Below are 24,899 nucleotides of genomic sequence, written 5' to 3' on the forward strand. Positions count from 1 at the left end.
GAACTCAGTGCTGAAAAAACACTACTGCTAGAGGAACAACTCACTTTTTCAGTTATTACACAGCCTCACAAATCTGTTACGGAGGTCAGCCTCTGGCTGTCATTGGAATTAGAGAAGCATCTTGTCTTATTATCCTGCTCTTATTTATAGTGTGTGTATGAATGATGTGGAGATAATGCAGTTGTTGCTGCTTTTAAGCAGACTTGCCATTTAATTGTGAAATCTTGATTGATTTTACAGTGGATACTACAACTGCAATTATACAGTAGATGGTTTCACTGATTTAGTTCTCTAAATTTAGTAATTTAATTATTAGAAAGTAATAAAAATTATCTTTTCAAATCTCATAAGCTACATACTTGAGTCTCATTATGCATTTTTGAAAGCAAGAAGCACAAACCTAACTCTCTTTTCACTGAAGACAATGTGAAATGTCACTGACTTCAGGAAGAATAGGGTTTAGCCAGCCTAGGCCCATATGTATACAGAATTCCCATGAATCTGACATCTAAAATGAGGGTCTGAAATGCTTTTACTTCAGTATAGAGGCAGGAAGTGATTGAGCACAGGCTTATACCTAAAATAACTTCAGGTCTGAATGCTGCTAAACACTAGTGGGGAAATTCCAATCTGAACTTTACACTTAGATCCGTTTTACATTCAGTAGCACCACCACCACCTTTATGATTTTAAATAAATAAATTGTTATTGTATGTGTTTTCTCCCTTAAAGATGGCAGATGCATACTTATGTTTTAGATTCTTCCCTTTCCATCCCCAAGAAAATTGTTTAATGTCAAAAGCAAGCTTTTGAGTGAAAGAAGTAACTTATTAATACTTAGTGTACATGAAATTTAAGAGCATAATCTAACAAAAGTACACTGCATTTGCCAGCATTTTTATCTCGCATAAAGAAGCACATAAAGATCATCTTGTTGAAATGTTTGGAATTACTTAAAAAGCAGCATTTGTGTGCTATGGGGAACATTACTTACTCTTTGAATACACATGTTTAAAGACAAGAATAGATAGTAAATTTTTATTATGTTTCTTCAGTTTCTCTTATTTCTTCTAGAAGAATAACATTTTAATTAGTATTTTAATCTTCAGCTCAGCTGATTAGAAATATCAATCAATCACTCTTTTGCAAGCAACATCCTTGGCATCTGTAAAAAGAAGCATAAAAACTTCAGCCAAGTCCTACATGCTTACTCTAAGGAAAAGTCTCACATTACCAGCAAAGTAAACATGTTACACATTAGGCAAAAAAATGCCTCATTCATAACTATTTCTTAAGGAAAAGAACAAACTGAAGGGGGATTCACACCAATCATATTCCTGCTACTCCCACTTGTAACACATTCTCCTATGAAATCCATGCTGCCTTTGAAAATGCAAGCACATAGGAATTTTTGTTTTTCCTTAATACTGTATTACCGGTTTGCACTGCCAGTGGTCCCTGAGCTGAAAGAATCTAAACCCATATGTTTTCTGGGCTCTTTAGCCACTATCATTTAATAAACCTATTGAAGGATCACATTTTTTTCATGCTTTCCAGGACATTTTTTTGTCATTCTTACATACACAAAATTTCAGATGTCCGGAAAAACCAAGTATGATCAGAAAGACAGATGTAGTTAACATGCTAACATAATAAATTAAATCAAGTTACAAAAATCACAATTCATTCCTTTTTTAAATGGAATGACCCATTTTTGAGCTTCCAATAGCAGAAATGAAGCCTAAATAACAGAAGCTAGAAAAGAAGTGAGAGAGTTAGATGCCACAAGGGGTGTAGAGCTCTCCTTCCATTTCCTTGTGATATAAGGAAACCCATTTCTTTGTGTTACAATGCACCTATAGTGTGACTATATAATCTCAAGTGCAAACTCAAGAGTATTCACTTCCTGTAAGCAAATATGAATATTCTCACAGAGGTCTTTACTGACTGCCTTACTTCCTGGTTTAGTCAAGAATTTCTCCTCTCAGGAAGAGGTTATCAAAATAGCAGCTACCAGGTTTTCTTGGTTTGGTTTTTTTTTTTTTTTTCCTTCAGAAAGGAGAACTTACTTCAAGGCATCCCATCATAGCTTATACAACAAAGTTTGAAGTCAACTTTGTCCAAACTGGTTGACCAGTCACAGGACCATTCTGCTAAGAGGTGTGTACAGCAGGATCATGATAAATATCTTATTTTTACATTTTCTCCACTGTGAACAGTATAGGGATACTACATCTCTTGCACAACTAAGTGTATTTCAAAATTTGCTCTGGAAGCATTGAGTCACAATAAGTTCTGCAAGTATTATATTTAATGTACGAAAACAAACCCAAAAGGATTACTTTTAATATATACACCTAAAAGTTAATGCCCAACAAAAGCAAATTTTAACTTCTGAAAAAAGCATCTTAAATATAGAAGCTGTAAAAAATACAAAAAAGGCTTCTTGACTTCAGCTAAAATGGTGGAAGAAAATGGAGTAGTTTTGCTATTGCAAAGCTTACTGTGTTGAAGTAAAATGTTCTTTTTATTAATTCTGTAGCAAGATGAATACATTAATTCTCATCTAAATTTAAGATCTAGTCCTGACCTTTAAATCTGTTACCCATAGTTAAACATATAAATTTAATATTGAATCATTTGTTGTCTTATTGCAGAAAGCTACAATTGAACTATAAGTTCTCAGATGTGTGGTATCTATGAGGAGGTTTCAATCGTGCATTTCAAACAGCTGTCTCTCAAAAGCCAAGTTATGAAGTAAAAAAATATTGATTTTTTTCCTCCCCCCTAAATTCAAGAAGGCAACAGTTGCTCTAAATGTGTATAGAGATTATAGAGGGAGGATATTAGACACTATCTGGGATGCTGATGAGCCAAAAGGAAGTCCCTGTCCCTGCATAACAAGCAGCATTTCAGATTTTGAAGGGAGCCACCTTCAGTGAAGAAAGCCTAATTCCACATGAGGATCAGGGTAAATAAAGGATGGTGCTATGCTACTTTCACAGTGAGGATGCAGGAAAGTCTGCAAAAATAAAAATAAAGATAGTTCAACCAAGTAGCAGGAAAGTAAGTAACATCCAGACTTCTTCACATGAGAAGAGATGGTTGGTGTCAAACAGCTGGGGAGGTGAAATTAAAAGGTGTCATTTTAAAGAAATTAGAGCTTTTCAAAAACCCAGAGTCCTGTAATATGCAGTGTGTTAGCTGCAGCTGTCTGTCCCAGAGTTTCCTCCATTTCAGTGCTCAAGATCAGCAGACACAGTAACCCCAAACTGAAGGAACACAGCAAACCACAAAGATACACCGGAAAATTAATTGTATCCCATGGCTGGGTAGCTGGATACACAGAATTGGACAACAGCTGGGTGGAATATTCCCCTCAACTTTCACACTACAAATAAATCATCAGTTTTTACCTCTGCTCATTTTATACTGGCCTGATAATCTGCCCCACTTTCCACTTCTCCCACTGTCAAGACCTTAAGGAAATGAAACCGACTGCTGAACTCACAAGACCTGATGCCATCATCAAGTGGCTCAGAACAACCAGCACCACTGCCAACCATTGCTTTTTTATTATTTCCAATTTATCATTTCCAAGTAATCAAACTTTCTGAAATTCTAAAATAAAACTGTAAATAGTTATTCTTACACATTGAATATATTTTGAAAAATCAGTTTATGACTTAATTGTGGTGTGTGGTTTTTTTAAGCACAAATACAGCTTGGGACATAAAAATTCAAAAAGACACTGTGAGGTTTCTATTATTACCTTGCAAGGAATGTTTAAATCTTTATATTAACTCTTTCACTTTATTTTATTTTCCTTGCTTTTCCTTCTACTTAAAAAAAGACAAATATTTTTCTTCATCACTAGAAAATGTAAACTGGAGCTTAACTTGCCCCACAGACCTCTTCAAAAGAAGGCAATATTTATATGCTCTACATTTCAAAAATGCCAGATAACCAGGAACATTTCAGAAAAGTAAAATCTGACACCTTGTTTCCGTTTTGACTGCCCATTCAACCAGTCGATGTTTACAGACAGATTTCAAATTCCCTGTACTTTAATTAAACCAAACAAAAGCAAACAGAAGACTTTGTAACACACACACAAAATTTCCCACCACGTTCATCTTTCAGAGGTCATGAAAAAACACCAGTGACAGCTGGATGGCCTTTACACGGCTGTATAACACTTGGACTGGATGTATCCGACTGCCAAGAACAGTGCAGGCTGGCACAACTAAGTATCCAGCACCAGGATACGCTGAAGTCTCCATTTCTTTAACACGCGTGTTTACTATGTGCTTGGCTCTTGACAAAACAAGTAGGTAACAAGGAGATGGTGGCTTGGAAGCCTCGGGGAACCAAGCAGTTCACACAACCAGTTAAATGTTTTGGTGGTACCAGCTTTAGATCATTTGACTACATTAAAAGTCTTTCTTGACTGTCCCGGAGGCTCTGCCCACATTCTAACCTAGAACCGTAACCCACTTACTGCATAGCCTTAGACAACTTACGTATTCACTACTTTTTCTGAAACTTACAAAGTTGTTCTATAACTAACCTGATTCTGATTACAGTGAAGTGAAATGGCACCATCTAGTGACTTACAGATGAGAAAATCAAGTCAGGAAAGGTCACTTCTTTTACTTCCTCACAACACTACACATTCAAGTTTGGAAACAATAGGAAAAGGAAATGCAAAAATAAACATGAATGCTGGAACACTTACTATGGAACAAGGAATTGAAAGTCAAGTGTTATTACTCAAGGAATATTTTTCTACCAAACTAGGTACCTATAGTCTTTAGTATATTAAAATGTTTTTGGTGGCACATACAATATAAATGTAATACTCAAATTACTCAAATATCTTCCCAGGAAAGCCAAATGCTTTTTAAGCAATGGCAAAACCAGCTTATTGAGGAGTTTTCTATCACTTAATGATAACACATATAGCTGTCACAATTTCTGAATAAAAATGAAGTAACTTTGGATGCATCTAACTCTTCACTGATAAAATCAAGTAAGGCAGTGGTCCCTTCTCTTCAATTAATAACAACATGTCATATTTGCACAGGCACCATGATCCTACATGTATGTGTTCACTGATTCACATTTCCAGCATATTGCCAGCATGGAACACTTCTGAGCTATTTTTACAGAACTAAACTTTAACTGCTTCTGTACGGATTGCATACATCTTATAAAATCTTCTAGGAATTCATCCACTAGAAAACTATAGACAAAAGCAGAATTTTGCTACTTTTTGTATTTTTTCCTCTGTGCTTTTCTTAAAGGAATATATTGAAAAAAAACTGAGTCACATTTTTCCCCAACAAGAAGTCATATGCCCCCTGGAGGACTATCAAGGAGGCTTTCCCTTTAGGAATTGCTATACAAAAAGTGAAAGTGAGGGAGGTTGTGCAGTGGAGATTCTATACTGATCAGACATTTTTCACCAATGTCAAAACTGAAACACTCTTTTGTTCTTTGCTTTCTGTGTGTACTTAATAAATACAAAGAACAGTTTCTTGCTTTGCCAGAAAAGTTAAGTCTCTAGCAACTCAAAATAAACCCACCAAAACCCACCACTCTAAACTTTTAGGGTATACCGCTCTAAGAAGTGGGACAGGTTGAAATTACAGCATCAGAGAATTATCTTTTTTTACACACCGAGAGACTGAAAATACTTTGTGAAGAACATTACAGTGATTTGCAGCTCTGCTGGCTTCTTGCTTATCCATAGTTCTATGACAGGGCAAAGAATACTATCTATTCCTAATAAAAAGAAGATAAATAAGGTTAACGCTTTGTTGTAACAGGGTCAAAAGCCATTAAGAAAAGCAACAGATAGGAGAGCTGGCATTGCTCCATACTGCTGCAATCTTCAGCAAGAATAAGCAAAAAAAACTCGTCAAGGAAATCAGAGAAGAGCAAGTTACTACAAGCTACTACAGGTATGGACCATATTCCAAGAACATGCGGATAAAATCCTTTCTGATTAGAACAAGCAATGGGTCAAAAAATTTTCTCCACTAACTTCAACGTATGCAGCTGGCCCAGATCAAATTATTTCTCTACTTCTATGAACCACTTCACCACACAGATAACCTATTTTAGCTTTAGCAGAGCACAGAAACATGTATTTGAACAGACTGTCCTTCCTCTTTCAAAACTGATTTCAGTTCAAGCTGAAATTTCTGCCTGCAAGAATGGTTTTCAGCTGACACACAGTAAAAATGGGACTCTTGTAATCAGTCTTTTGAGAACACCTGCAGAGCTTACTTTAACTTTTTACAAAAAGTGATTTTCAGAATGTGATTTTTTTTTAAAGACTTTATTTGCAAATATGTGGGGATATTATTTATAAAAATTAATTGTCATTTGTTTTAACCATCATGGAGACATGATGAAACATAGTGGAAGTCCACAGACTCCCATTTGAAATGATGATGATGTCAGTTACAGACACAATCATGGGATTAAAACAGCAAATGCTTCTGGTCATAAAAAACAGTATAATAAGGAAAAGACAGGTTAGAGTATCTTCTGATTCTAAAATTTTGTATGAATACCCAGAAGGAAAAGGCACACAAATAATTCAAAGAGAATACATGAACAAATATGCCTTTTTAGGACTAGGTGTTATTGTACTTTGCCTTTAAGTTGGTTGCACTAAACTTTTGATATGTTAATGTTCACCCACTGAATTAGTTACATAATTAAAAAAAGATACATTAAACTGCTCCCTAAAATGAAAAGGAAAAAAGATAACTTCTGCCACTTAAAGCCTAGTAATAAGGGACTTCACTAACATTTAAATATTTTAGGACCCTGCATGTCTTACAATAAAAGCAGCAGAAAATTTCATAGGAAAACTTGCTTGCATTCTAAACCTCTAATCGCTTTTGATGCAGGTGAACCTCTGCAGGGGAGGCTGAACTCATTGTTGCTCTAGATCGAGAATGACGGACTTGCCATGGAGTCTTTCAAGAGGCACTTAAGCATCTGGCATCTCTTTTAAAAATAAAGAGGTCATGAACCTTTAGATCTTGAATTAGTGAAACTAGCGAGTGTGGTAGTATATTATCAGGGTATGGGGGTGTCTTTGGAGACCAACTGAAAATCAGAAGCACAGAGCAATTTTTTTAACAGATGGTATCATTTATAATATTCTATGGTAAACACGCAAACATGGTAAACATACAGAGGTGTCGACCATCTCAGCCACCTCTATAGCTGAATCTGTGATTATTAATGTAATCTAATAATTGGCATAGTTATCATAAAACAGTCTTCATCTTGGTCACACAGGAAATGTTTAAGAGCACTCTGACTGACTTCATACTTCTTTGCATGCTATAGACACAATCATGTCTCCACACAAGACATGCACGTGTGTCTGTCAAAAAGCTGTCAAAAGTCCAGCAGAATCAGGTATCTAATTCATTGCTATGGAGAAATATACACTGATCAAAATCAGTGTTGGCCACCTTTCCCCAAAGCAAGAAGATTTTGGAAAGATTTTTGAAACACACATCAAAGTTTTCATTTGTTATTTCAAAACTAAAACTAAAAATAAAATCTTTTTCTCTTGGTTTTACATCAGAAATCAATCTCTTGAAAGATAACTGGCAAAACCAACCTCATTATTGTTTTGCACACACTACCTGAATTATAAGAAGATACCCATAAAGGACATTTATTGTTTGAGTTATTAAAGATTACATTTCCGTCATAAAATGGTAATTATAGGGTAAGGTAAATATCACAGAATGCTATGCGTCCAATTCCAGGTCACTGAAGCAAGTTGTTGCTTTTGCACTCAACCATAGTCACTCATCAGACATTTTATATAGCAGTCACAACACGACATATCATGATATTCAAGGGTACGATATGAGACTGCAACCCACTTCTCAGAAATCTTACCTGACTCCATTAATTTTGTGTTGTTGTTTAGATGGAAATTAAATAAAGGGAAAAAACAATTTTAAAGGTCAAATTAAACATTTCATTCTATATCCTTAAGCAAAATGCACTTTGGAAAGTTTATTATTGTTTAATCATTTTGATCTTTACAGAAAGCGCTACAGTGTCATAAGCTAAAGAAAACTGGCAGGCAGTGATAACAATAACTCATGAAAACTTTCAAATATATGGTTGAAAGGGAGTTTGTTGTAACTACTAATGAAGAGCCGTGATAAATGAAATACAAACTACTTTGTTTTAAATTCTCTTTCTTTCCAAGAAGTGGCCTTACTATAGAAGAAAGTTCAAGGACTAATTAATAGGGTTAATGCTATAAGCTGTGTTTAATCTACAGTTTGCATCACAGACTCAAATTAAAAGAGTAAATTTCCTAAGTTTTATTATTTGCTTTTAGGCTGCAATCATTTTATTTTCGATTATTAAACCTAACTACTGAGAAAGTATGTTGCCACAAGAGAACTGCTGATATTGAATACTATTAGCTATTTGTCCAATATGATTCCACACTTCAGGAATCTCCAGTGAATGGGAAATATCACATGACTTACTTCAAAAGTCTGCCGTAGGTAAATTGGAATAGTTCCTGAAGCAGAACAAAAAACACCACTCCAAAGATGAGCACATTTTTCCATACTGATGCTTAATGGCTATCACCAATTTGCACAGCAACAAAACACGCAAGGGAAGAAAGCAGCAGGGAGTCCAGCCAGATGAATGCCCTTGAATCAGAAGTGGGGAAAAAACCCAAAGAACTGTTATTCATATTGCATTTTCCCCTAGCATCTGAAATTTCTAATGAGGATCTCTGTGAGGCAAATAAATTGGTTAGAGAGTTGCAGAGTAAATACCACAAAAGAAATACATTCTAAAGAAGATTGCATTTCCCATGATAAAAACCTATTTTTTAATTTTAAGAAAAATTAAACTAGCATTTTCATCTCTGATGTGGACAGGGTGGTTAAAAAAGTTAAATAACTCTATCCACTTATGCAAACTACTACTGAAAGAGGAAGGACTAGCCTAATTACACTGTGTGAGAAAATACAGAAAAGCAGGACCAGCTTCTAAAAACACTTTGGGTAAAGTCTGTTTCCTATCATAGTCCCGTTCTCAGGAATACCTGCTAAGCACTGAAAATGAAACAACAGTGACTGGAAATGAATTAAAAAGCGCATATGAGAAGAGGGCTTCTCTAAATATGGGAGCTGGAACAGGCCCAAGCTGGTGAGCACGGGGCTGCGTGCAGTGGGGACTTGAGGCCAGGCCTTCCCCAGGTGGGACGCCCTGGGCACCTCTGCAGGGCACGCCAGCCCTCTGGGGCAACTGGAGCAAGAGAGTTTGTGTACCCCTACACCCAGTGTTATACAGTTACCAATACCGTAATGCAGCATTGGGAGCTTCCTCGTGAATGCCCCAGGAGAAACTCAGCCTCAGTCACCGCCACACAGAGATCTGTTTTTTTACCCCCAAGCACTACAGCACAGTAGCGAGGTGTCCACACGGCACAGCCTGTACCTGGCATCCTCAGCGCTTTATGGCCAAGGGGCACAGCTGCCGAGGATCCCTGTGGGGAGTCGTGCTCCAGGACCACGCGAGGGCTGTTTTTCGGGGGCAGATGTGCTCGGAGCCACCCGAGGCGGCCGGCGGACGTGGGGTACCCCGAGGGGGCCGCCCCACAGAAACGCCTGAGGAGAGAGACTGGGGCGGGGGTGACCTGCCACCGCCATCTCAGAACAGCGCCCTACCCGCAGGGAGGGCCCGGCTGGGCGAGACCGAGACCGCGGCACGGCGCCGGCTGCCCGTGGGGCCGCGGGGGCCCTGGTTGAGGGGAGCGGAGCTCAAGCCCGGTCGGGTCGAGGCCCGGCGGCCTCCTCACTTCTCACGCGGCCGGCAGTGGGGGCCTGCTGCCTCCGAGGGCGCCCCCTGCCGCCGCGCCCACCCGGCGAGAAGTGAGGCGGCGCAGAGCCCGAGGGCGACGAGGCCGTTCCCGGGGAAGGGAAGACGGCCCCTCACACCGGGGCGCCGGCCCGGACCTCCGCAGCCGCGGAGGCCAAGGGCAGCTGCCGACAGCTCGGGCGCGGGAAGGGTGCCCAGCGCCGTCCCTCCCCCCGCAGCGCCGTGAGGTGTTCGATGCCCGACCCCGCTTTGCTGGAAGGTCGGATCCCGGCACCGTCTGCGTGCACGGAAACCACCGGCTTTTGTGCCAGAAAGACGGACGTGCGATAACATCTCCGCCCGCGCTGCCAGGGCTGTGACGCTTGGCCTCCGCACTCTACGACGTTCTCTCCCCTCCGCTCCTGAAGGCCTCCTCTGCCGGTATCCCCACAGCCCGGGCTGTGAGGAGGATGGCGCAGACATCCCGAGGCTCCGCAGGTCGCGGCCGCTCCCCTTAGGCGGCGCTGGGCGGGAAGTGGGGGTCTCGCCGCACCTACGCGGGGAGACACGGAGGGGAAACAGCTTCAGTTCTACCTTGTGCTTCCCTGGGTTTTCTCCTCCCCTCCCTTGAAACAGGTAAAAGAGCTGCAGAGTAATGCAGCAGTATGTGCTAAACTGGACATGGCACTCAAATAACAGTTAATTAATTGAACACTACTCCTGAAGGATTGCCCACCCCCACAAACTGCAATAGGGAGTTACTTCAAGTACACTTACCAGTGCTATTCTGGAAAATCACATACAAACACTATTTAAGACACACGTGGTTGCCTTTTTCCTGTGCTTTATTAATTCAGAGCATAAATGTGCGTTTTACAAAGTCATTGCATTTTAGGCGAGGAAGCTCAGAAGCAGACTGCAGCAGCATTAGACATTAATCTCATGGACAGAACATGCTCAGACTTCTTGGAAAAATTCCATCCTTCATCTAGAATACATACCAGAGCTAGTTAGCTGCTATGGTGCCTGGAAAGGAGAGAAAGAAGAAAAAAAAAAAAAAAGAAAAAGTAAAGTAACACTAAGGATTTGCAAACAGCCTTGAAAATAAAACAAACACTCAACTTTTTTTTTAAAAAAAAAAAGCATTATTGACATAATAATTTGCACTTCACTTGTAGTTAAACAGGAAAGACAGCACTTCTCTTTAGAGATGAGCACATGGCCAGCATTCCAGCAACAGTATGTATGTGGATGAAATAGTGCTGAAAGTGTCACAAATTGGGAACGTAAGCAGCTGAGAAAGGTGCCAGCTCAGCAGTTCTGGAGCCTGCCATTTTCTGTCCCAACCTAAGTATGTTCACAGTAGCATCATGTCTTTATGCTGTTCTGCAAAGGTGTTCAACTCAGTCAGAAAGGTTAAGTAAGCACAATGGTAACATTTCTCTGAAAAAAATCAAAAACCATTTTGAAACAAGTCCATCAGTCTGAGAGACCGCTGCCTGACACAAGGCCTTGGGATACCAGTCATAGCTGTGCATCATGGACACTCCTTTGGAGTGATGACATAAGCAGAAAAAGTCACAATTTCATTAATTCATCTCAATCATCTACTCAAGGAAGGTATTTAAGATGAAATAGGGTGAAATTCTCAACACTGTGAATGTTTCCAGAATTCTTGTTCACTTCGAAGTCAGTACAATGTATTCAGTAGCAAAGTTCAAGTTACACACGCTTTCCACAATTCATTAAACATGTCAATTCCTCAAATGACGAAAATGCCTGTATCCTGCTCAAAACTTACAACTTCATTTTCAAATTGAAGGAACAATATGTACTGAGTATGTGCTCAGAGGAATTCATGTAACAGTTGCTTGCACCACAAGCTTAGTGCTGATGTGCTCTGCTGAGGACAGTAAAAAATTTTTGAAGCAACTACAAACCGTCCTAGAGCACTAAGAATTCTTATGTTTTACATTCCATTCCATGCCCTTTAATTGTCTAGATGGCAAGAATAACATTATACAACAGAAAAGCTTCATTTATGTATCTCTTGAAGATTAGAATCTTTCTAAAGAAAAATTATTTTGAAATCTTAATTGATGACTTTGGTATAGTTCAAGAATTCTAAAGAACCACCAGTCAACCAAGTTGGAAAACAAATCACTTGGCAAAAAGGCAATTTACCAGATTATAAAAGCTGGATACATTCTACACATGTATCCACAACTTGCCTTTGGTCTACAAGTGTGCACTATTTGTACAGTAATTGCTAGTCTGCAACCAAAAATATATCCAGGAACTGTAACAAATCACCATTTTAAAGCAGTGTGTGTATTGCCTGCTATTTCCTTTTAACAAATGGAAAACACAAATGTATTTCAAATGTTACTGGGATGCAGATGCATACCACTAACTTCTTTCTGACTGCTGATCATCTAGAATCAGTTCAGATCAAGGGGATCTGCAAGATAATGTTTAAACAGCTGGTCCTAAAGCAGCAAACTTGTCTGGCAGAAGCAGCCTGGAAAAAAACCACAACAAAACAAAACAAAGCAAAACCAGAAAATAATAAGGCATAACAAAAACGCAACACTAGCTTTCTGTTGCTTAAGGTAAAGAGACAATACATCCTTTCAGCTAAATACAGCTAATTAGGTGAACATGTAAAAAGCATGAACTTTAGAAGATACTTGTCATCCATGTGTTTCCCATTTATTCTTTAGGGTGCCCGCTTGGATGTCTTAACCATTAATCTGCTTTTGTCTTGGTTAGACAAAACCATTCTTTCTTTAGGTTCACTAATTTTCATACCAATTGTGAGTTACTGCCAAACCACAATAATCTGAAAGTCAAGAACTACTGCTAATACGATAGCCAACAAATATTTCTGTCAAATCCCTCAATATTCAGTGTTGAAGGAAGCTGGACAAACAATATTTGCTACATTAATTCATGACATTTGTGCCTCAAGTTACTTAAGAGTCATACCTTTCACGTAACACTGATTTAAAACAACAACAAAAACATTAGCAGCTTAAGTGAGGAGAAATTCTTATCACATTGGAGATTGTGTCTCATTATCTTTACTAGCATTGCTCAGAAGTTACTTTAGAAGGGTATTTCATGACACTAAATGTCTGGAAAAATGGTTTCTTATAAAGCTGAAGGTCACTGAAGTAATATACTGAGGTTTAAGCAATCACTACAGGGATAAAGGATATTTCAGGAGAAATCTAAAGAACAGTCAAGCTTAGGAACAAGCAAAGCCATACAAAAACCCTTGTGGTTTGCCACTGAAGTTAAGCAAAGCTTTACAGATGCAACTCAGCTGGACAGCTTTCCACAACAGATGTATCAAAAATAGAGTGGAAATGCCAACTGTATAAAAACTATGTGGAATATTTCATACAAAACGCTCCCAATACTTTTCATTATGTAACTTTATTTGAGACACACATTGTTGTAAAAAAGTTCACATGGAATAATAAAACCATTGGAGTGTAAAGGGTTTTTTAGGGGTTGGGTTTGGGCTTTTTGTCTATAGACATCAATACACAATTAATGATTAGGTTTACAAGTTAACCACATGACAAGTTTCCTTTCATCTGCAGGAGCTTTTCACATTACACCTTTATACCAGAGATAAAATGTGCTTAAACACACACAGTAGAATACTTCTATTTCAAAATTAAGCATTTTCTCAAGGACTATACTTTTTATTCTGAATTTAGTAGCTATATAGCATTAAAATAACTATAACTGAAGTTTTATTTGCAAAAATGTTTGTAAGGCCATAGGAATGCACTAAAATACTTAAATTCACTAGAAACAAGAAAAATCAATGGAAATCCTGCTTTTGTGGAAGAAAGAAATACAAGTTTTATTTATAAGAATGAGTGGCATAAGCAGTTCACTGAATGGAGGAGAAGAGAGACCTATTATCACCTACAGACCAATCTTTAAGAAGTTTAACATTGCAAAATTTCACTTACATTAATAACCAAATAACAGATGCGTTTTCACAAATAACACATTTATGCATTTTACATACTATTCATGTACTTTCAAATAATTATGCATTCACAATATTTTTATGTGATATGTATATTCAAGACTCCTTTATTCACTTGTGAAAATGATCCACTTAATTCACTTGACTTCAGCAGACTAGTATGGCAAAGGTACTTACAATGGGAAATACTTTGTAAAGAGAGCTACAGGTCTGAAATAAGCATTTTTGAGACCATCCCCCCCAAATAGAAGTGAGCTGCGTTAAGTTTCATGAGTGGTTTAAGCTTTAGCAATAACAGAACTTCCAGACAGTAAGTAAATCAAGTATTCTATATACCCTCAACAAAAACTTCTTGTCCATGATTTGCTGAGCACAGACTGAAAGCTAAAATTGCAAAGCACTGAGATCAGTTTGGTTTTTGTCTGGCTTTTTCTTTTTTTTTTTTAAACCAGTTAGAAAAATATTGGCCAAGATATAGTGCACAGACATGGGGCTGAGGGAAAGATTTCATAAAACTCAACAGTACGAGCAGCATTTCTGATTTATCGAAATCCACCAAAAAACATCTGCCTTTTCTGAAAGGTTAATGGCAATTTCTGGAACAAAAGAGAAATACATTTGCTGCTGAATGAATAATAATTGTATGACTTTCATTCTAATGGACTTTAGAATACTAACTAGTTGACTGAGGTATAGTTAAGAGTCCTTCAAAATTTAGATTATATAGTTTTGAGTAAAGTAGCAACAGAGACAGCACAAAACAATCATAGTGATATTAGAAAAGCCTGTAGTACCCAGCACCTGATACGTAGGCAGAACATACCATTTAGCTTTATCCGCTCGCCTAAAGGAAAACATAGCTAAAAAAATTCCCAGTAAAACATACAGCTGATTTGCACGCTAAAAATACAGCACATTTTTCAATGTCTGACAAGGCAGACTGTACACAGAATGAGGTCTATACTGACCAAAAGTTAGCACACCGATAAAGTGCAGCCACTCAGCCATTTAATACTGCTGGAGAAGAGGGGGCGGGGCAAAACAACAAAGAAAGAGAGAGAAATCTGCATTTTACCTTATCCATAAGACCACATGAAATTAGAATTCTTCAGTTTCAGCAGGGGACAACAAAATTGCATTAAATTCTTCTACAAATAGAAAAAGATGAACTTTACATGAACATTAAGCAAAGTGAAATATTTACTGCATTATTTTATCATGCATAAAGTGAATTTCCTATGGTCTTACCTCACATTTATGTACAGTTTAGCACAGCTAAGTGTAAGAAAATAGCAAGTATTTTTTCTCCCCCTCCCCCCCGTCCCCATACAGAGCAGATACCCCAATTCGCTGCTGCTTCAAGAAGCACTTCATAGACTCTACTACTTACAGGCTCTTTCAAAGGGAAGTTCATGGAGACTAATATTGAATGAACATTTAACCACACAGCCACACAGCAAAGACAGGAAAAACAATACAGAGCATTCTGTAAACGGTGCCAAACACAGAACATGTCAGTTTTGGTTTGCAGACAACCCCTGAGATAAAAATCAAAGTATTACGACACCAAATAAGTCAGAGGTAAATTACTAAAAATAAACAACATTTATAATTGGTGTCACAACACTTTCTGTACAGAAGCACTTTTTTAAACCATACAGAATACATAACTGCTTTAGCCTGTCCAAGAAAAATATCAAGGGTAGACAACAGAGCAGTTAGGGTTGCTTTGTTTTTTCACTAAACCTCATTGCCACGAAGATTTTTCTGTTCTAGTGCAGCAACAGCAGTTTATGAGATTCACCACTATCTAGTTACAATAACTATTTCTATTAAACTACATGAGGGGACAAGTTGGTAAACACTTAAAACTTTATGAAACCAGCTACTAATGTTAAATCTTTCAAAATCAAAGGTCTTTAAATCTAATGCTATTGGCCCGTTCACTTTCAAAATATTTACAACAGACCCAGAGACGGCAAATTCAGTACCTGTCACCACAAAATGAAGCAGTTCTCTGTGGTAACAACCAACGCACTGTTTACAACTCCAGACAGTTTAGTGAAGCAAAAGCAAGCACGTCAGACGTTAACTTTGACAATGACAGAACACACCTATCCCCTAATAACAAACAAGCTGGACACAAACTTGTAGTTAAAGCTTACAATGGGTCCAAGTTTGGCACATCAACAGAACTAAAGCACCTGTTTTAATTGCTCATCGAGGAATTTTTTCAGAAGACGATAGAAAAGTAGTAGAACAAAGACTAGGTTATACAATGCTCAGTTGAGTAAAAAAAGGCAACTACGTTTCAACTCTGCTTCTAACAGTCTAGGTCACTGTACTAGTTTTTGATGAAAAAATAACTGCTCGAGCAGACCACAGAGGGCTTCACACATTCAGCATTAACTGCGTAACTAACAGTACATTATAGCCCTAATGTGACCCCTTCCTTAGTGCCAGAACTTCATCAACTTTATCAACTGCACAGGAAGCTAGTTTTGGACACCTCCGTCGTCAAGGGTCGATGCTTACAGACATTAGAAACTCTCCTTAGAATTACAGTAGAAATGGAAGTCACCTTTAGAAGCAGTCATTTCTGAACAAATGAATCCACAAAGAGGTTACTCAGAACTCATGCATTCAGCTTCCACAAGCCACTTAAGTGACAGTGATGAGGCCAATTTGTGATGATGACTTCGACTCCAGAGCGTACTTCCTCATCAGAAACAAAAAAAGGTGCAGACAGTTCGAGCTAACAAAGGGAAGTTAAGTGAGGAAAGACACTGTGTGTATTCACATAACTGAAAGGTGCATCTGTGAATCAGACAGTGGCTGGCAGTTCAGAACACATCTTTGCTAAGTCTGGTAAAGAAAGAAAAGCAACATACTACATTCAGAATAGAAGCCATAGCTTCTGCATGAACAGATTTGTGCATCTAAGACAAAAACCCATACAAATTGTTAAATGCCAATTGTTACAGTAATTCTCATCACTAGAGTGTCAACATCCATACTGCAGTCATGGCCACAAGTATACAGCATAGAAAATAATGGAAGCGAGACTTATTTTTCCCCTGGCTCTTCTGCTTGAAAATAAATTTGTTTAAAAAGAGAAAGAAAAACCTGCACAAATCTGTTAAGAATCTTACTTGCAAGTCAAACTGTGCAAATACAAATGTAAGATTGTGCTGTAACAGGCAGTAAGAGGCCAATATGGATGTGCAAAGTTAAAAGAAACATAGCAGCTTTTGCAACAGGCAGTAAAACAGAAAGTAAAAAAGGAAAACAAGTTAAGTCTTGCATTTGTGTCTCCACTTCATAGCTTCCATATCTGAGAAAGAAGAGCCTGACAGGTCAATAGGCTTAGTGAGCAAAATCCACTTGGTATTTTGTGTATCGCAGTCTACGTTCAATGGAGCTCTCAGCAGCAGCTTGGTGGTATTATTTCTGAGGCTTTGTGACCCTGTGCTTTCAAAGAAGCAGAAAAGGTTCTAAGTGTGCTGCAGTCTATCATTAGAAGTTCATCAAAGTAGCGTGCATCGGAAGAAGCTGCTCTTCTTAGATCGATTTTCTGTTATTTTTACTGGCCCACCTGCCCCCGATGAACTGTTGTCATTCTGAAACAGAAAATAGTATCAACATCATAAAATGCAGAAAAAAGAAGTCCAGCTTTCCTAGTTTCCCTCCCCACTTCCCTCCCTTGCAAAGTTAATAACCAGAGCAGAGGTTTGTTGCAACTTGAGCTCCTCAGTAATCCAGACACTTTATCACTCAGGAAAACTGCCTAATATTCAGACTCTGTTAATCACTCGATAAAACTGCCTATTTCAAAAATAAACATTTAACCAACAATCCAGATCTCAGGTATTAGCAAAGGAGCTACTATGTAATCTGATGTTTAATAAAGCAAGGATCACGCTGTTACATTTTGAAAGAACACATCAGTTTCAGGCTGCCCAATGTTAGTCTTCATGCAAAATAAAGAACAATTACACACTGATGCATCATAAAGCACTGTTTGCTCAAATTTGATTCAGCATCCACCATAAGCCCCAGGAGTTTTTTGGCAGCGCTACTACTCAGCCAATTATTACAGCAATCATTTCAATGTATCTAGTTTGTATGAAAATTGGAAATACAAACCATCTTTCTGTTGAGCTTTGTCATAATGTCCCGTGCAAGTGTGAAAAATGCCTGGTGAGGAGCAGAAATTAAAAAAAAAAAAGAAAAAAGAAAAAGAGTTAGTCACAAGACACATCAAAGTTAAGATAGATTTGGAGTAGCCAGACACATTAACAGTACAGTATTTTGTAGGTCACTGCTAGCACTTTGAGTTGCAAGGCACTATGTACAATAGCTGTTTACTTAAAACTCCAATAAGCATGCTTTAGAATTTAAAAAAAAATATTTATTTTTAGTCTTCATCCCTCCAACCTTTGAAGCAAGTGAACAGCTTTCCCATTGCATACTTGTACAGGGTTTTTTTCGCCAAACTGTACTGTGAATCACAACTAGAAACCCGCAGAGAGGTTTGAGGATGGCATGCCTGGGAAGTCACGTTAACGTTAACTTGCACTTCTATCCTCCAGAAGTTTTGCTCCTGGGCTATCTATAATGTTATTTATGCTTCCAACATCCCTCATTTAAAATAAATAAATAAATTCAGTCTGGCAAAAATCAGCATCTCAGACTTCAGCATACGAAAGAACAAAGAAACTTCTGTAGCAGAAAAGTTCTGCAATTTTCCAGAAGCATGGAAAAGCAACATTTTAGGCTATCTGGAGATATCAACAACCCAAAGACAGCTCCAGAATGTAAAAAACTGTACACATTTCGCCTCTCATTGTGTTTGGAATATATCAAAAGACAGAAACTCATTTAATGCAAATAAATCACAACAAATAAATAAATTCACTTCTGATCACAAGAATACCACAATTGTGTCATTTCCCACAAGTTAAGGATTTGGTGGAATGAAGACTAAATTGTTACTTGCCGAATACCTATACTAGCCACATTTTTTAATGCTTCCTTCGCTATTCATGGGACAATTTCAAAAAAAATAATCAGATAGCCAAGTCATTTGGAGTAAGCACAAACTAATTTGTACATTTAATGACCTACAGGAGTTAAAATGAAATTGCAGGGCACATCATGAAAGAGCGAGTAAACCATCGGGAGGAACTAATGAAGAAGGTAGGTACTTTTTATTAGGAGACTATTGCTATCCACCATTGGTATTAGTTGCTGATGTTCACACTTCTATTGTCTGCTGGAAGAATCATAATGACACTGTGAAAATCAGGTCAAGCACTAGTCCAGATACAGCACAATGCAAATAAATCCACGCTAGCTATATTGTATAACAATCATCCTGTAATCATTAGGGAAAAAAAACCCAACACAACTCACTTGGCTGGCACAGCATCAGTCATGTTATTTTAAAGTAACAGTCTCTTCAGTTTCTAGTTAATTTGTTAGCTGCATGACCTGAATTAAGTACATGCTTGGAGGACTTTTTTACAAGGTATCCCATAAATACACATGGAAAGACTTTTAGATTATTAGGTACAGGAACAACACTTAAGAACAAATATGCCTTATCTGAATGAATGAATCTTAATCTAACTGCCTTTTGATATCATACTATTTTCTTGTCCACGCTTTTCGTAGAGTTAAGATCCTCCCCCGCCCTCCCTGAGATTACAAGAGTGATTCATGGTAAGATAGAGTTGAGACACTCTTCCTTCCGATTCTATTTCCTTACGCTCTCATAAGTAGGGATCTTGTGGTTTTAGCACAAAATTTATTTGCAGGAAAACAGATTGCAAGTCTACAGATAGAGTATTATAAGCTGTCTTCCTCCTCTAACATCAGCTCATCAGCTTATGACAGTCTAAGCTGATGTTCTAGGTTAACATACAAATCTTCAGTCTCATCTGCATAGCACATATTTACTAGTAACCTGAAGGCTCCTTGCCACAGTAGCATGTTATTCTGAAAGTAAAGAATCTTGAATCCAATTTCCTGCACAAAGCATTGTTCTAAAATTACACCTGTCCTTGTTTCAGCTGGGATAGAGTTAAATTTTCTTATTAGCGGCTGGTATAGTGCTGTGTTTTGATTAAGGATGAGAATAATGTTGATAACACACTGATGTTTTTAGTTGTTGCCAAGCAGTCAAGGACTTTTCAGCTTCTCACGCCGGCCTGCCAACGAGAAGGTGGGAGGCGCCCACAAAGTTGGGAGGGGACACAGCCAGGACAGCTGACCCAAACTGGCCAAAGGGATATTCCGTACCACCTGATGTCATCCTCAGTTAGGGGAGCTGGCCAGGAGGCAGGCAGCTCGGGAACTACCTAAGTATCAGTTCCGGGTGGTGAGCGACTGTGCTATGCATCACTTGTTTTCTATACTCTTGTATTATTATTATCCTTTTCTGTCCTATTAAACTGTCTTTATCTCAACCCATGAGTTTTACTTTTTTCTTTTCAATTCTCTCCCCTATCCCACTGGGAGGAGGAGTGAGTGAACGGCTGTGTGGTGGTTTTAGCTGCCTGCTGGGTTAAACCACACCACCACCTATCCTCTGACCAAAATCACTTGCAATTGAAGTAGCAAGGCACAGAAGTCTAAAGCAACTTTTTGTACAAGATCCTGCTGGGAACTGTTTGCTACAATAATAGTAAACCACCCTGTTAAGACCCATTTAAAAAACAATTCCGGACATTACCAAGAAAACCAAGAAATGCTGGATTTTACAGTAATCCTCTATATACAACAAGGTTGGTGATCCAGGAGCACATTTGGGACTTCAGGTCCCAGATCAGGTCAGAAAGCCCAGCAGATCATGAAACATGCCTCCATAGTAGTAGTTCAAGAAACACACATAAGCATAACGCTCATCTCTTACCTCTTCCACATTTATGCTGGATTTTGCACTTGTCTCCAAAAATTTGATTCCATAATCAATTGCTAACTGGAAGAGAGGTTAAAGTTTGTCAGTGCTTTTGAAGTTCCTTTGTAAAAGTAATGTTTCACATAGGTTCATAATAGAACAGATGCTGTATACTACAGTAAACTTTAAAAACAAACCCAAACAAACTTCATTTCTGCTTTTCTCTTGCAAAAACTTTAATTAAGACAAAATATTAGAACAGGCCATAGGCTCATGTAAATTCAAAAACAACAGAGATTAATTGCTCACAAAAAGACTTATTTGGGACCTAAAAGAACATCAAGATAGATTTTTTCATTGATATGAATTTATGGACCAGGTAACTACATGCAATCGTCCCATAAGTTGTGTTACTAGCAACTACACTACTTTAGCTGTGTACATTATAGATTACATAGTATTCTTGCTTGCTTGTTTGTTCTGCTAAACGACTAATTACTTAAGCTTTTATAACACCATTTAGGACAAGACTAAGTAACCTCCATGGTCAATTGAGTACAACATGATCAAACTATATACAAAGCTTTATACTGAGATTTAGAATACTTCACACTATAGCAAAGGTCAACATTCTTCACAGTATCTTCCCCTCAAGACAACAGTGCCATTAAGTTTATTCAAGCCTGAAGACAGTCAAGTGCTATTTAAAAATAAAAAACCCCAGCCTGGCATTCTAGAATATATAAAAGTTTCTGAAACAACAGGTTTCAGGCCCATTGTCACTCATATGCCTAAAGATATAACAAATACCCAGCAGCCAAAATCCTTAGAAAAGCAGGCTTCTAAATAAGCCAAGTCAACAAAGCTTACCTTCTCCCCTTTTTCTTTTGAGACTTGTCTTTTTTCATTCATATCACATTTGTTACCCAGGATCATTCTTTCTACATCTGAAGAGGCATGCTGAAAGAAGAAAAAGTAATCTCTCAGAAGCAAAGTGCATCACTATTTAAAAGAAACCTACTTATGTGTCAAACTCATCCACAAATGAATATTTTATTTTTAAAAAGTTACCTAATGCAAAAGCATTACGGAGAAAGAGATTGACTTTTGAAACAGGCAATTTAATATTTAAATATTAAAATAGGTTGGAATAAATCCTCCTAGATTAAATTTGCCTGAGTATTATTACAGATCAAATACAGTACCACACGCACATGCACAGGCATTTGGCTACTCTGGAAATGTAATGGTACACAGACATCTGAGGTATTTGTTTGGAGTATCATTATGTGATACATTTGCATTATTTTGAAACAGATTATTAATAAGCGGCTTTTTAAGTAATAATCACTTCAACAAGAGAACTTTTCTAGCCCAGTGACTATTGGATCAAATTGGTGACTAATACAGCAATTTTGCTTAAGAGTCAAAGAACTATACTAAAGAAAAGCCCATGGATTTTATGTTTCAGGAAAAAAACAACAACAACAGAACAGTTAAGATTCTGTTGCCTAGCTATGGCTTCACTAAAATTAAGGTTTCTCCTCTAACTTCAAAATGACATGTCCCTACTTGACAGCATGTCCTATTAAATAATTTACAATAAGTTAGCAGGAAGGAAGCTTACCCAAGAGCAAATGAAACAGTCAAAAAACTCTAATCGGACAAACATACAACACAGTAATAACTGAAATTAGACAGATCTGTCATCAACTCAGTGAAAGGTAGACACCCTAAGAGCTTGCTCCTTCCCATTCCTTAGACATACCCAAAGGCAAAAAAGAACAACAGAAGTCATATATAGTAAGAGGTGGTTTAAAACACTTTATGCTTACTTTTCAAACTTAAGTTTTCTACCTTCTATCCCCAGATGAACGAGATAATATTCTCCCCATTAATAACCACTATTGCATTCACTGCACAGTCTAACTTGGCCATATATGTTGGTTACTATAATGTAAGTGAATATTTACTTGATTATTTGTCCCAGGAAAATCTTAAGATGGAACGAGTAAGATGTACTTTCCAAAGCACCTACCTCCTCTATGTTTCTTATCCAGTTTTTTATGTTGTCAAAAGACTTTTCATTTGTGATGTCATACACCAGCATAATTCCCTAAATAAAATTAAGAAAATCTAGGTTAGATGAGCTAGCACCATTGGCTGACTTTTGATCTATGCTGTTGGTTTGATTATACTTGCAAGAAACTCAACATATGACTTACGCACCTATAATCCTTTCTCAAAGCATTATGACATTACTAAGAAGGTACCCAAAATACTACTATTTAACACCTTTTGCCACTGTTAGAGGTCAAACACAGCACCTATTTTAAATTATTAGCCTATAGTAAGGACAAGTTTAGAAGTTCTACTACAACAGCAACCAGGACTCTAGTGTTAAAGGCAAGTTTAGAAGCAGCAGCTTTAAGCAGTCAAAGATGACAAACCTGTGAGATCCAATCTGCTGGGGCATATGCTGGTTTTGGCTGGGATAGAGTTAATTTTCTTCACAGTAGCTAATATGGGGCTGTGTTTTGGATTTGTGCTGAAAACAGTGTTGGTAACACAGGGATGTTTGAGTTATTGCTGGGCAGTGCTTACATGGAGTCAAGGCCTTTTCTGCTCCTCACAGCACCCCCATCAGTGAGTAGGCTGGGGGTGCACAAGGAGTTGGGAGGGGACACAGCTGGGACAACTGATCCCTATGACCAAAGGGACATTCCATACCATATGATGTCATGCTCAGCATATAAAGCTGGGGGAAGAAGAAGGAAGAGGGGGATGTTTGGAGTGATGGCGTTTGTCTTCCCAAGTAACCGTTATGTGTGATGGAGCCCTGCTTTCCTGGAGGTGGCTGAACACCTGCCTGCTGATGGGAAGCGGGGAATGAATTCCTGGCTTTGCTCATGTGCGTGGCTTTTGCTTTACCTATTAAACCATCTTTATCTCAACCCACGAGTTTTCTCTCTTTCTCTCCCCTATCCCACTGTGGGGGGAGCGAGCGAGCGAGCAGCTGTGTGGGGCTTATTTGGCAGCCGGGGTTAAACCATGACAGGCCAGTAGATAGTTACAACAAAGCTGACACTAGGTGCTCTCTCAGAAGCTTTGGCTCTTTCAGACAGTTATGTACATATTCTAGCGCGGGCTCTCAACGATCAGCAAAGCATGGGAAACCATACAACAGCTCCATTACGGACAGATTGCCAGATTCACCTCCATTCCTTACTGCCTTTCCAATCATTCCTTGCCCATGGACTAGGAGGTGGGGAGACCATGTCACCGCCAAAACTTTTTTACGTACCAGAAAGCTCTAACACAGAGCTACAACCTGTACCATTTCTCCCCGTCTGTGTTCCATAATAGTGCTGTTAATTGGACCCACAGCCAGTCTATGGATGGAACGGATCCATTCGTATAAAGCAACAAGAACATGTAGTAGCAGCACAGCTAGTAATCAGCAAGTTGAAATTAACAGTGTCCCAACATATTGCGTCTCAAATCACAGAACTAAGAACCATTACGAGCAGTTGGAGCCTGCACTCTTTGTGGTCTAAGTCAGTTATTTGACTTCAAGTCATTCTTAATGGAGGAAAAAGTAACAGTAGCTTTTGTATGCGATTGTATTTCTAGTCCAGATTTTGCATTCTCTACTGGCTAAAGGAAAAGCAGTTCAGTGAAATACACTTCTAACATTAATCATTTGAAATGTCTGAAAAATAGATAAAGAATGATTTTAAATGGGTTGATTGCATTAAAAACTTGAAGTTTCATCACAAAAAACAGGACTAGACAACATACCAGGAGGTTTAAAAAACACAAACCAAAAAAACCCCCAACCAAACCAAACTTTATTCCTGCATCTCAAGCCACAATTATCCAATTGTCCAGTTGAAGACTTATATGATATAACCTTAAGAACAGCAAACCAGTTACACTAGTTGTGCCTAATTTTTTTTTTTTTTTTTTTTTAAGTTACAGCACTCACCATGGCTCCTCTGTAGTAAGCTGTTGTGATTGTACGGAATCTCTCCTGGCCTGCTGTATCCCTAGAATTCAGTAAAAACAAGTATTTGTTGGAGGTGATCTTTACACTCTTCTGTGCTTAGA

At 38.3% G+C, this 24,899-nt stretch overlaps 1 protein-coding gene across 4 annotated transcripts in view; it reads right to left on the bottom strand.

The window, feature by feature from the left end:
* Positions 1-10,709: 10,709 nt before the first annotated feature.
* The window catches only part of RAB8B (RAB8B, member RAS oncogene family), a 30,520-nt gene continuing 16,330 nt past the window's right edge, over positions 10,710-24,899 (bottom strand). The window contains exons 3-10 of one of the 4 annotated variants that reach the window (XM_054836610.1): positions 24,778-24,838; positions 22,828-22,905; positions 21,660-21,749; positions 20,805-20,870; positions 18,035-18,085; positions 17,484-17,508; positions 14,964-15,036; positions 10,710-10,902 (exon numbers count right to left, since the gene is read on the bottom strand). In XM_054836610.1, coding sequence (XP_054692585.1) covers positions 14,987-15,036; positions 17,484-17,508; positions 18,035-18,085; positions 20,805-20,870; positions 21,660-21,749; positions 22,828-22,905; positions 24,778-24,838 — 421 coding nt within the window. In that variant the 3' untranslated portion in view covers positions 10,710-10,902; positions 14,964-14,986. Of the gene's footprint in view, positions 10,903-13,298; positions 17,509-18,034; positions 18,086-20,804; positions 20,871-21,659; positions 21,750-22,827; positions 22,906-24,777; positions 24,839-24,899 lie in introns of those variants that run through there. The other 3 variants (XM_054836611.1, XM_054836609.1, XM_054836608.1) reach the window with 3 other exon arrangements.

Source organism: Grus americana, chromosome 10 (genome assembly GCF_028858705.1).
Source record: "Grus americana isolate bGruAme1 chromosome 10, bGruAme1.mat, whole genome shotgun sequence".
Taxonomy (NCBI): Eukaryota; Metazoa; Chordata; class Aves; order Gruiformes; family Gruidae; genus Grus; species Grus americana.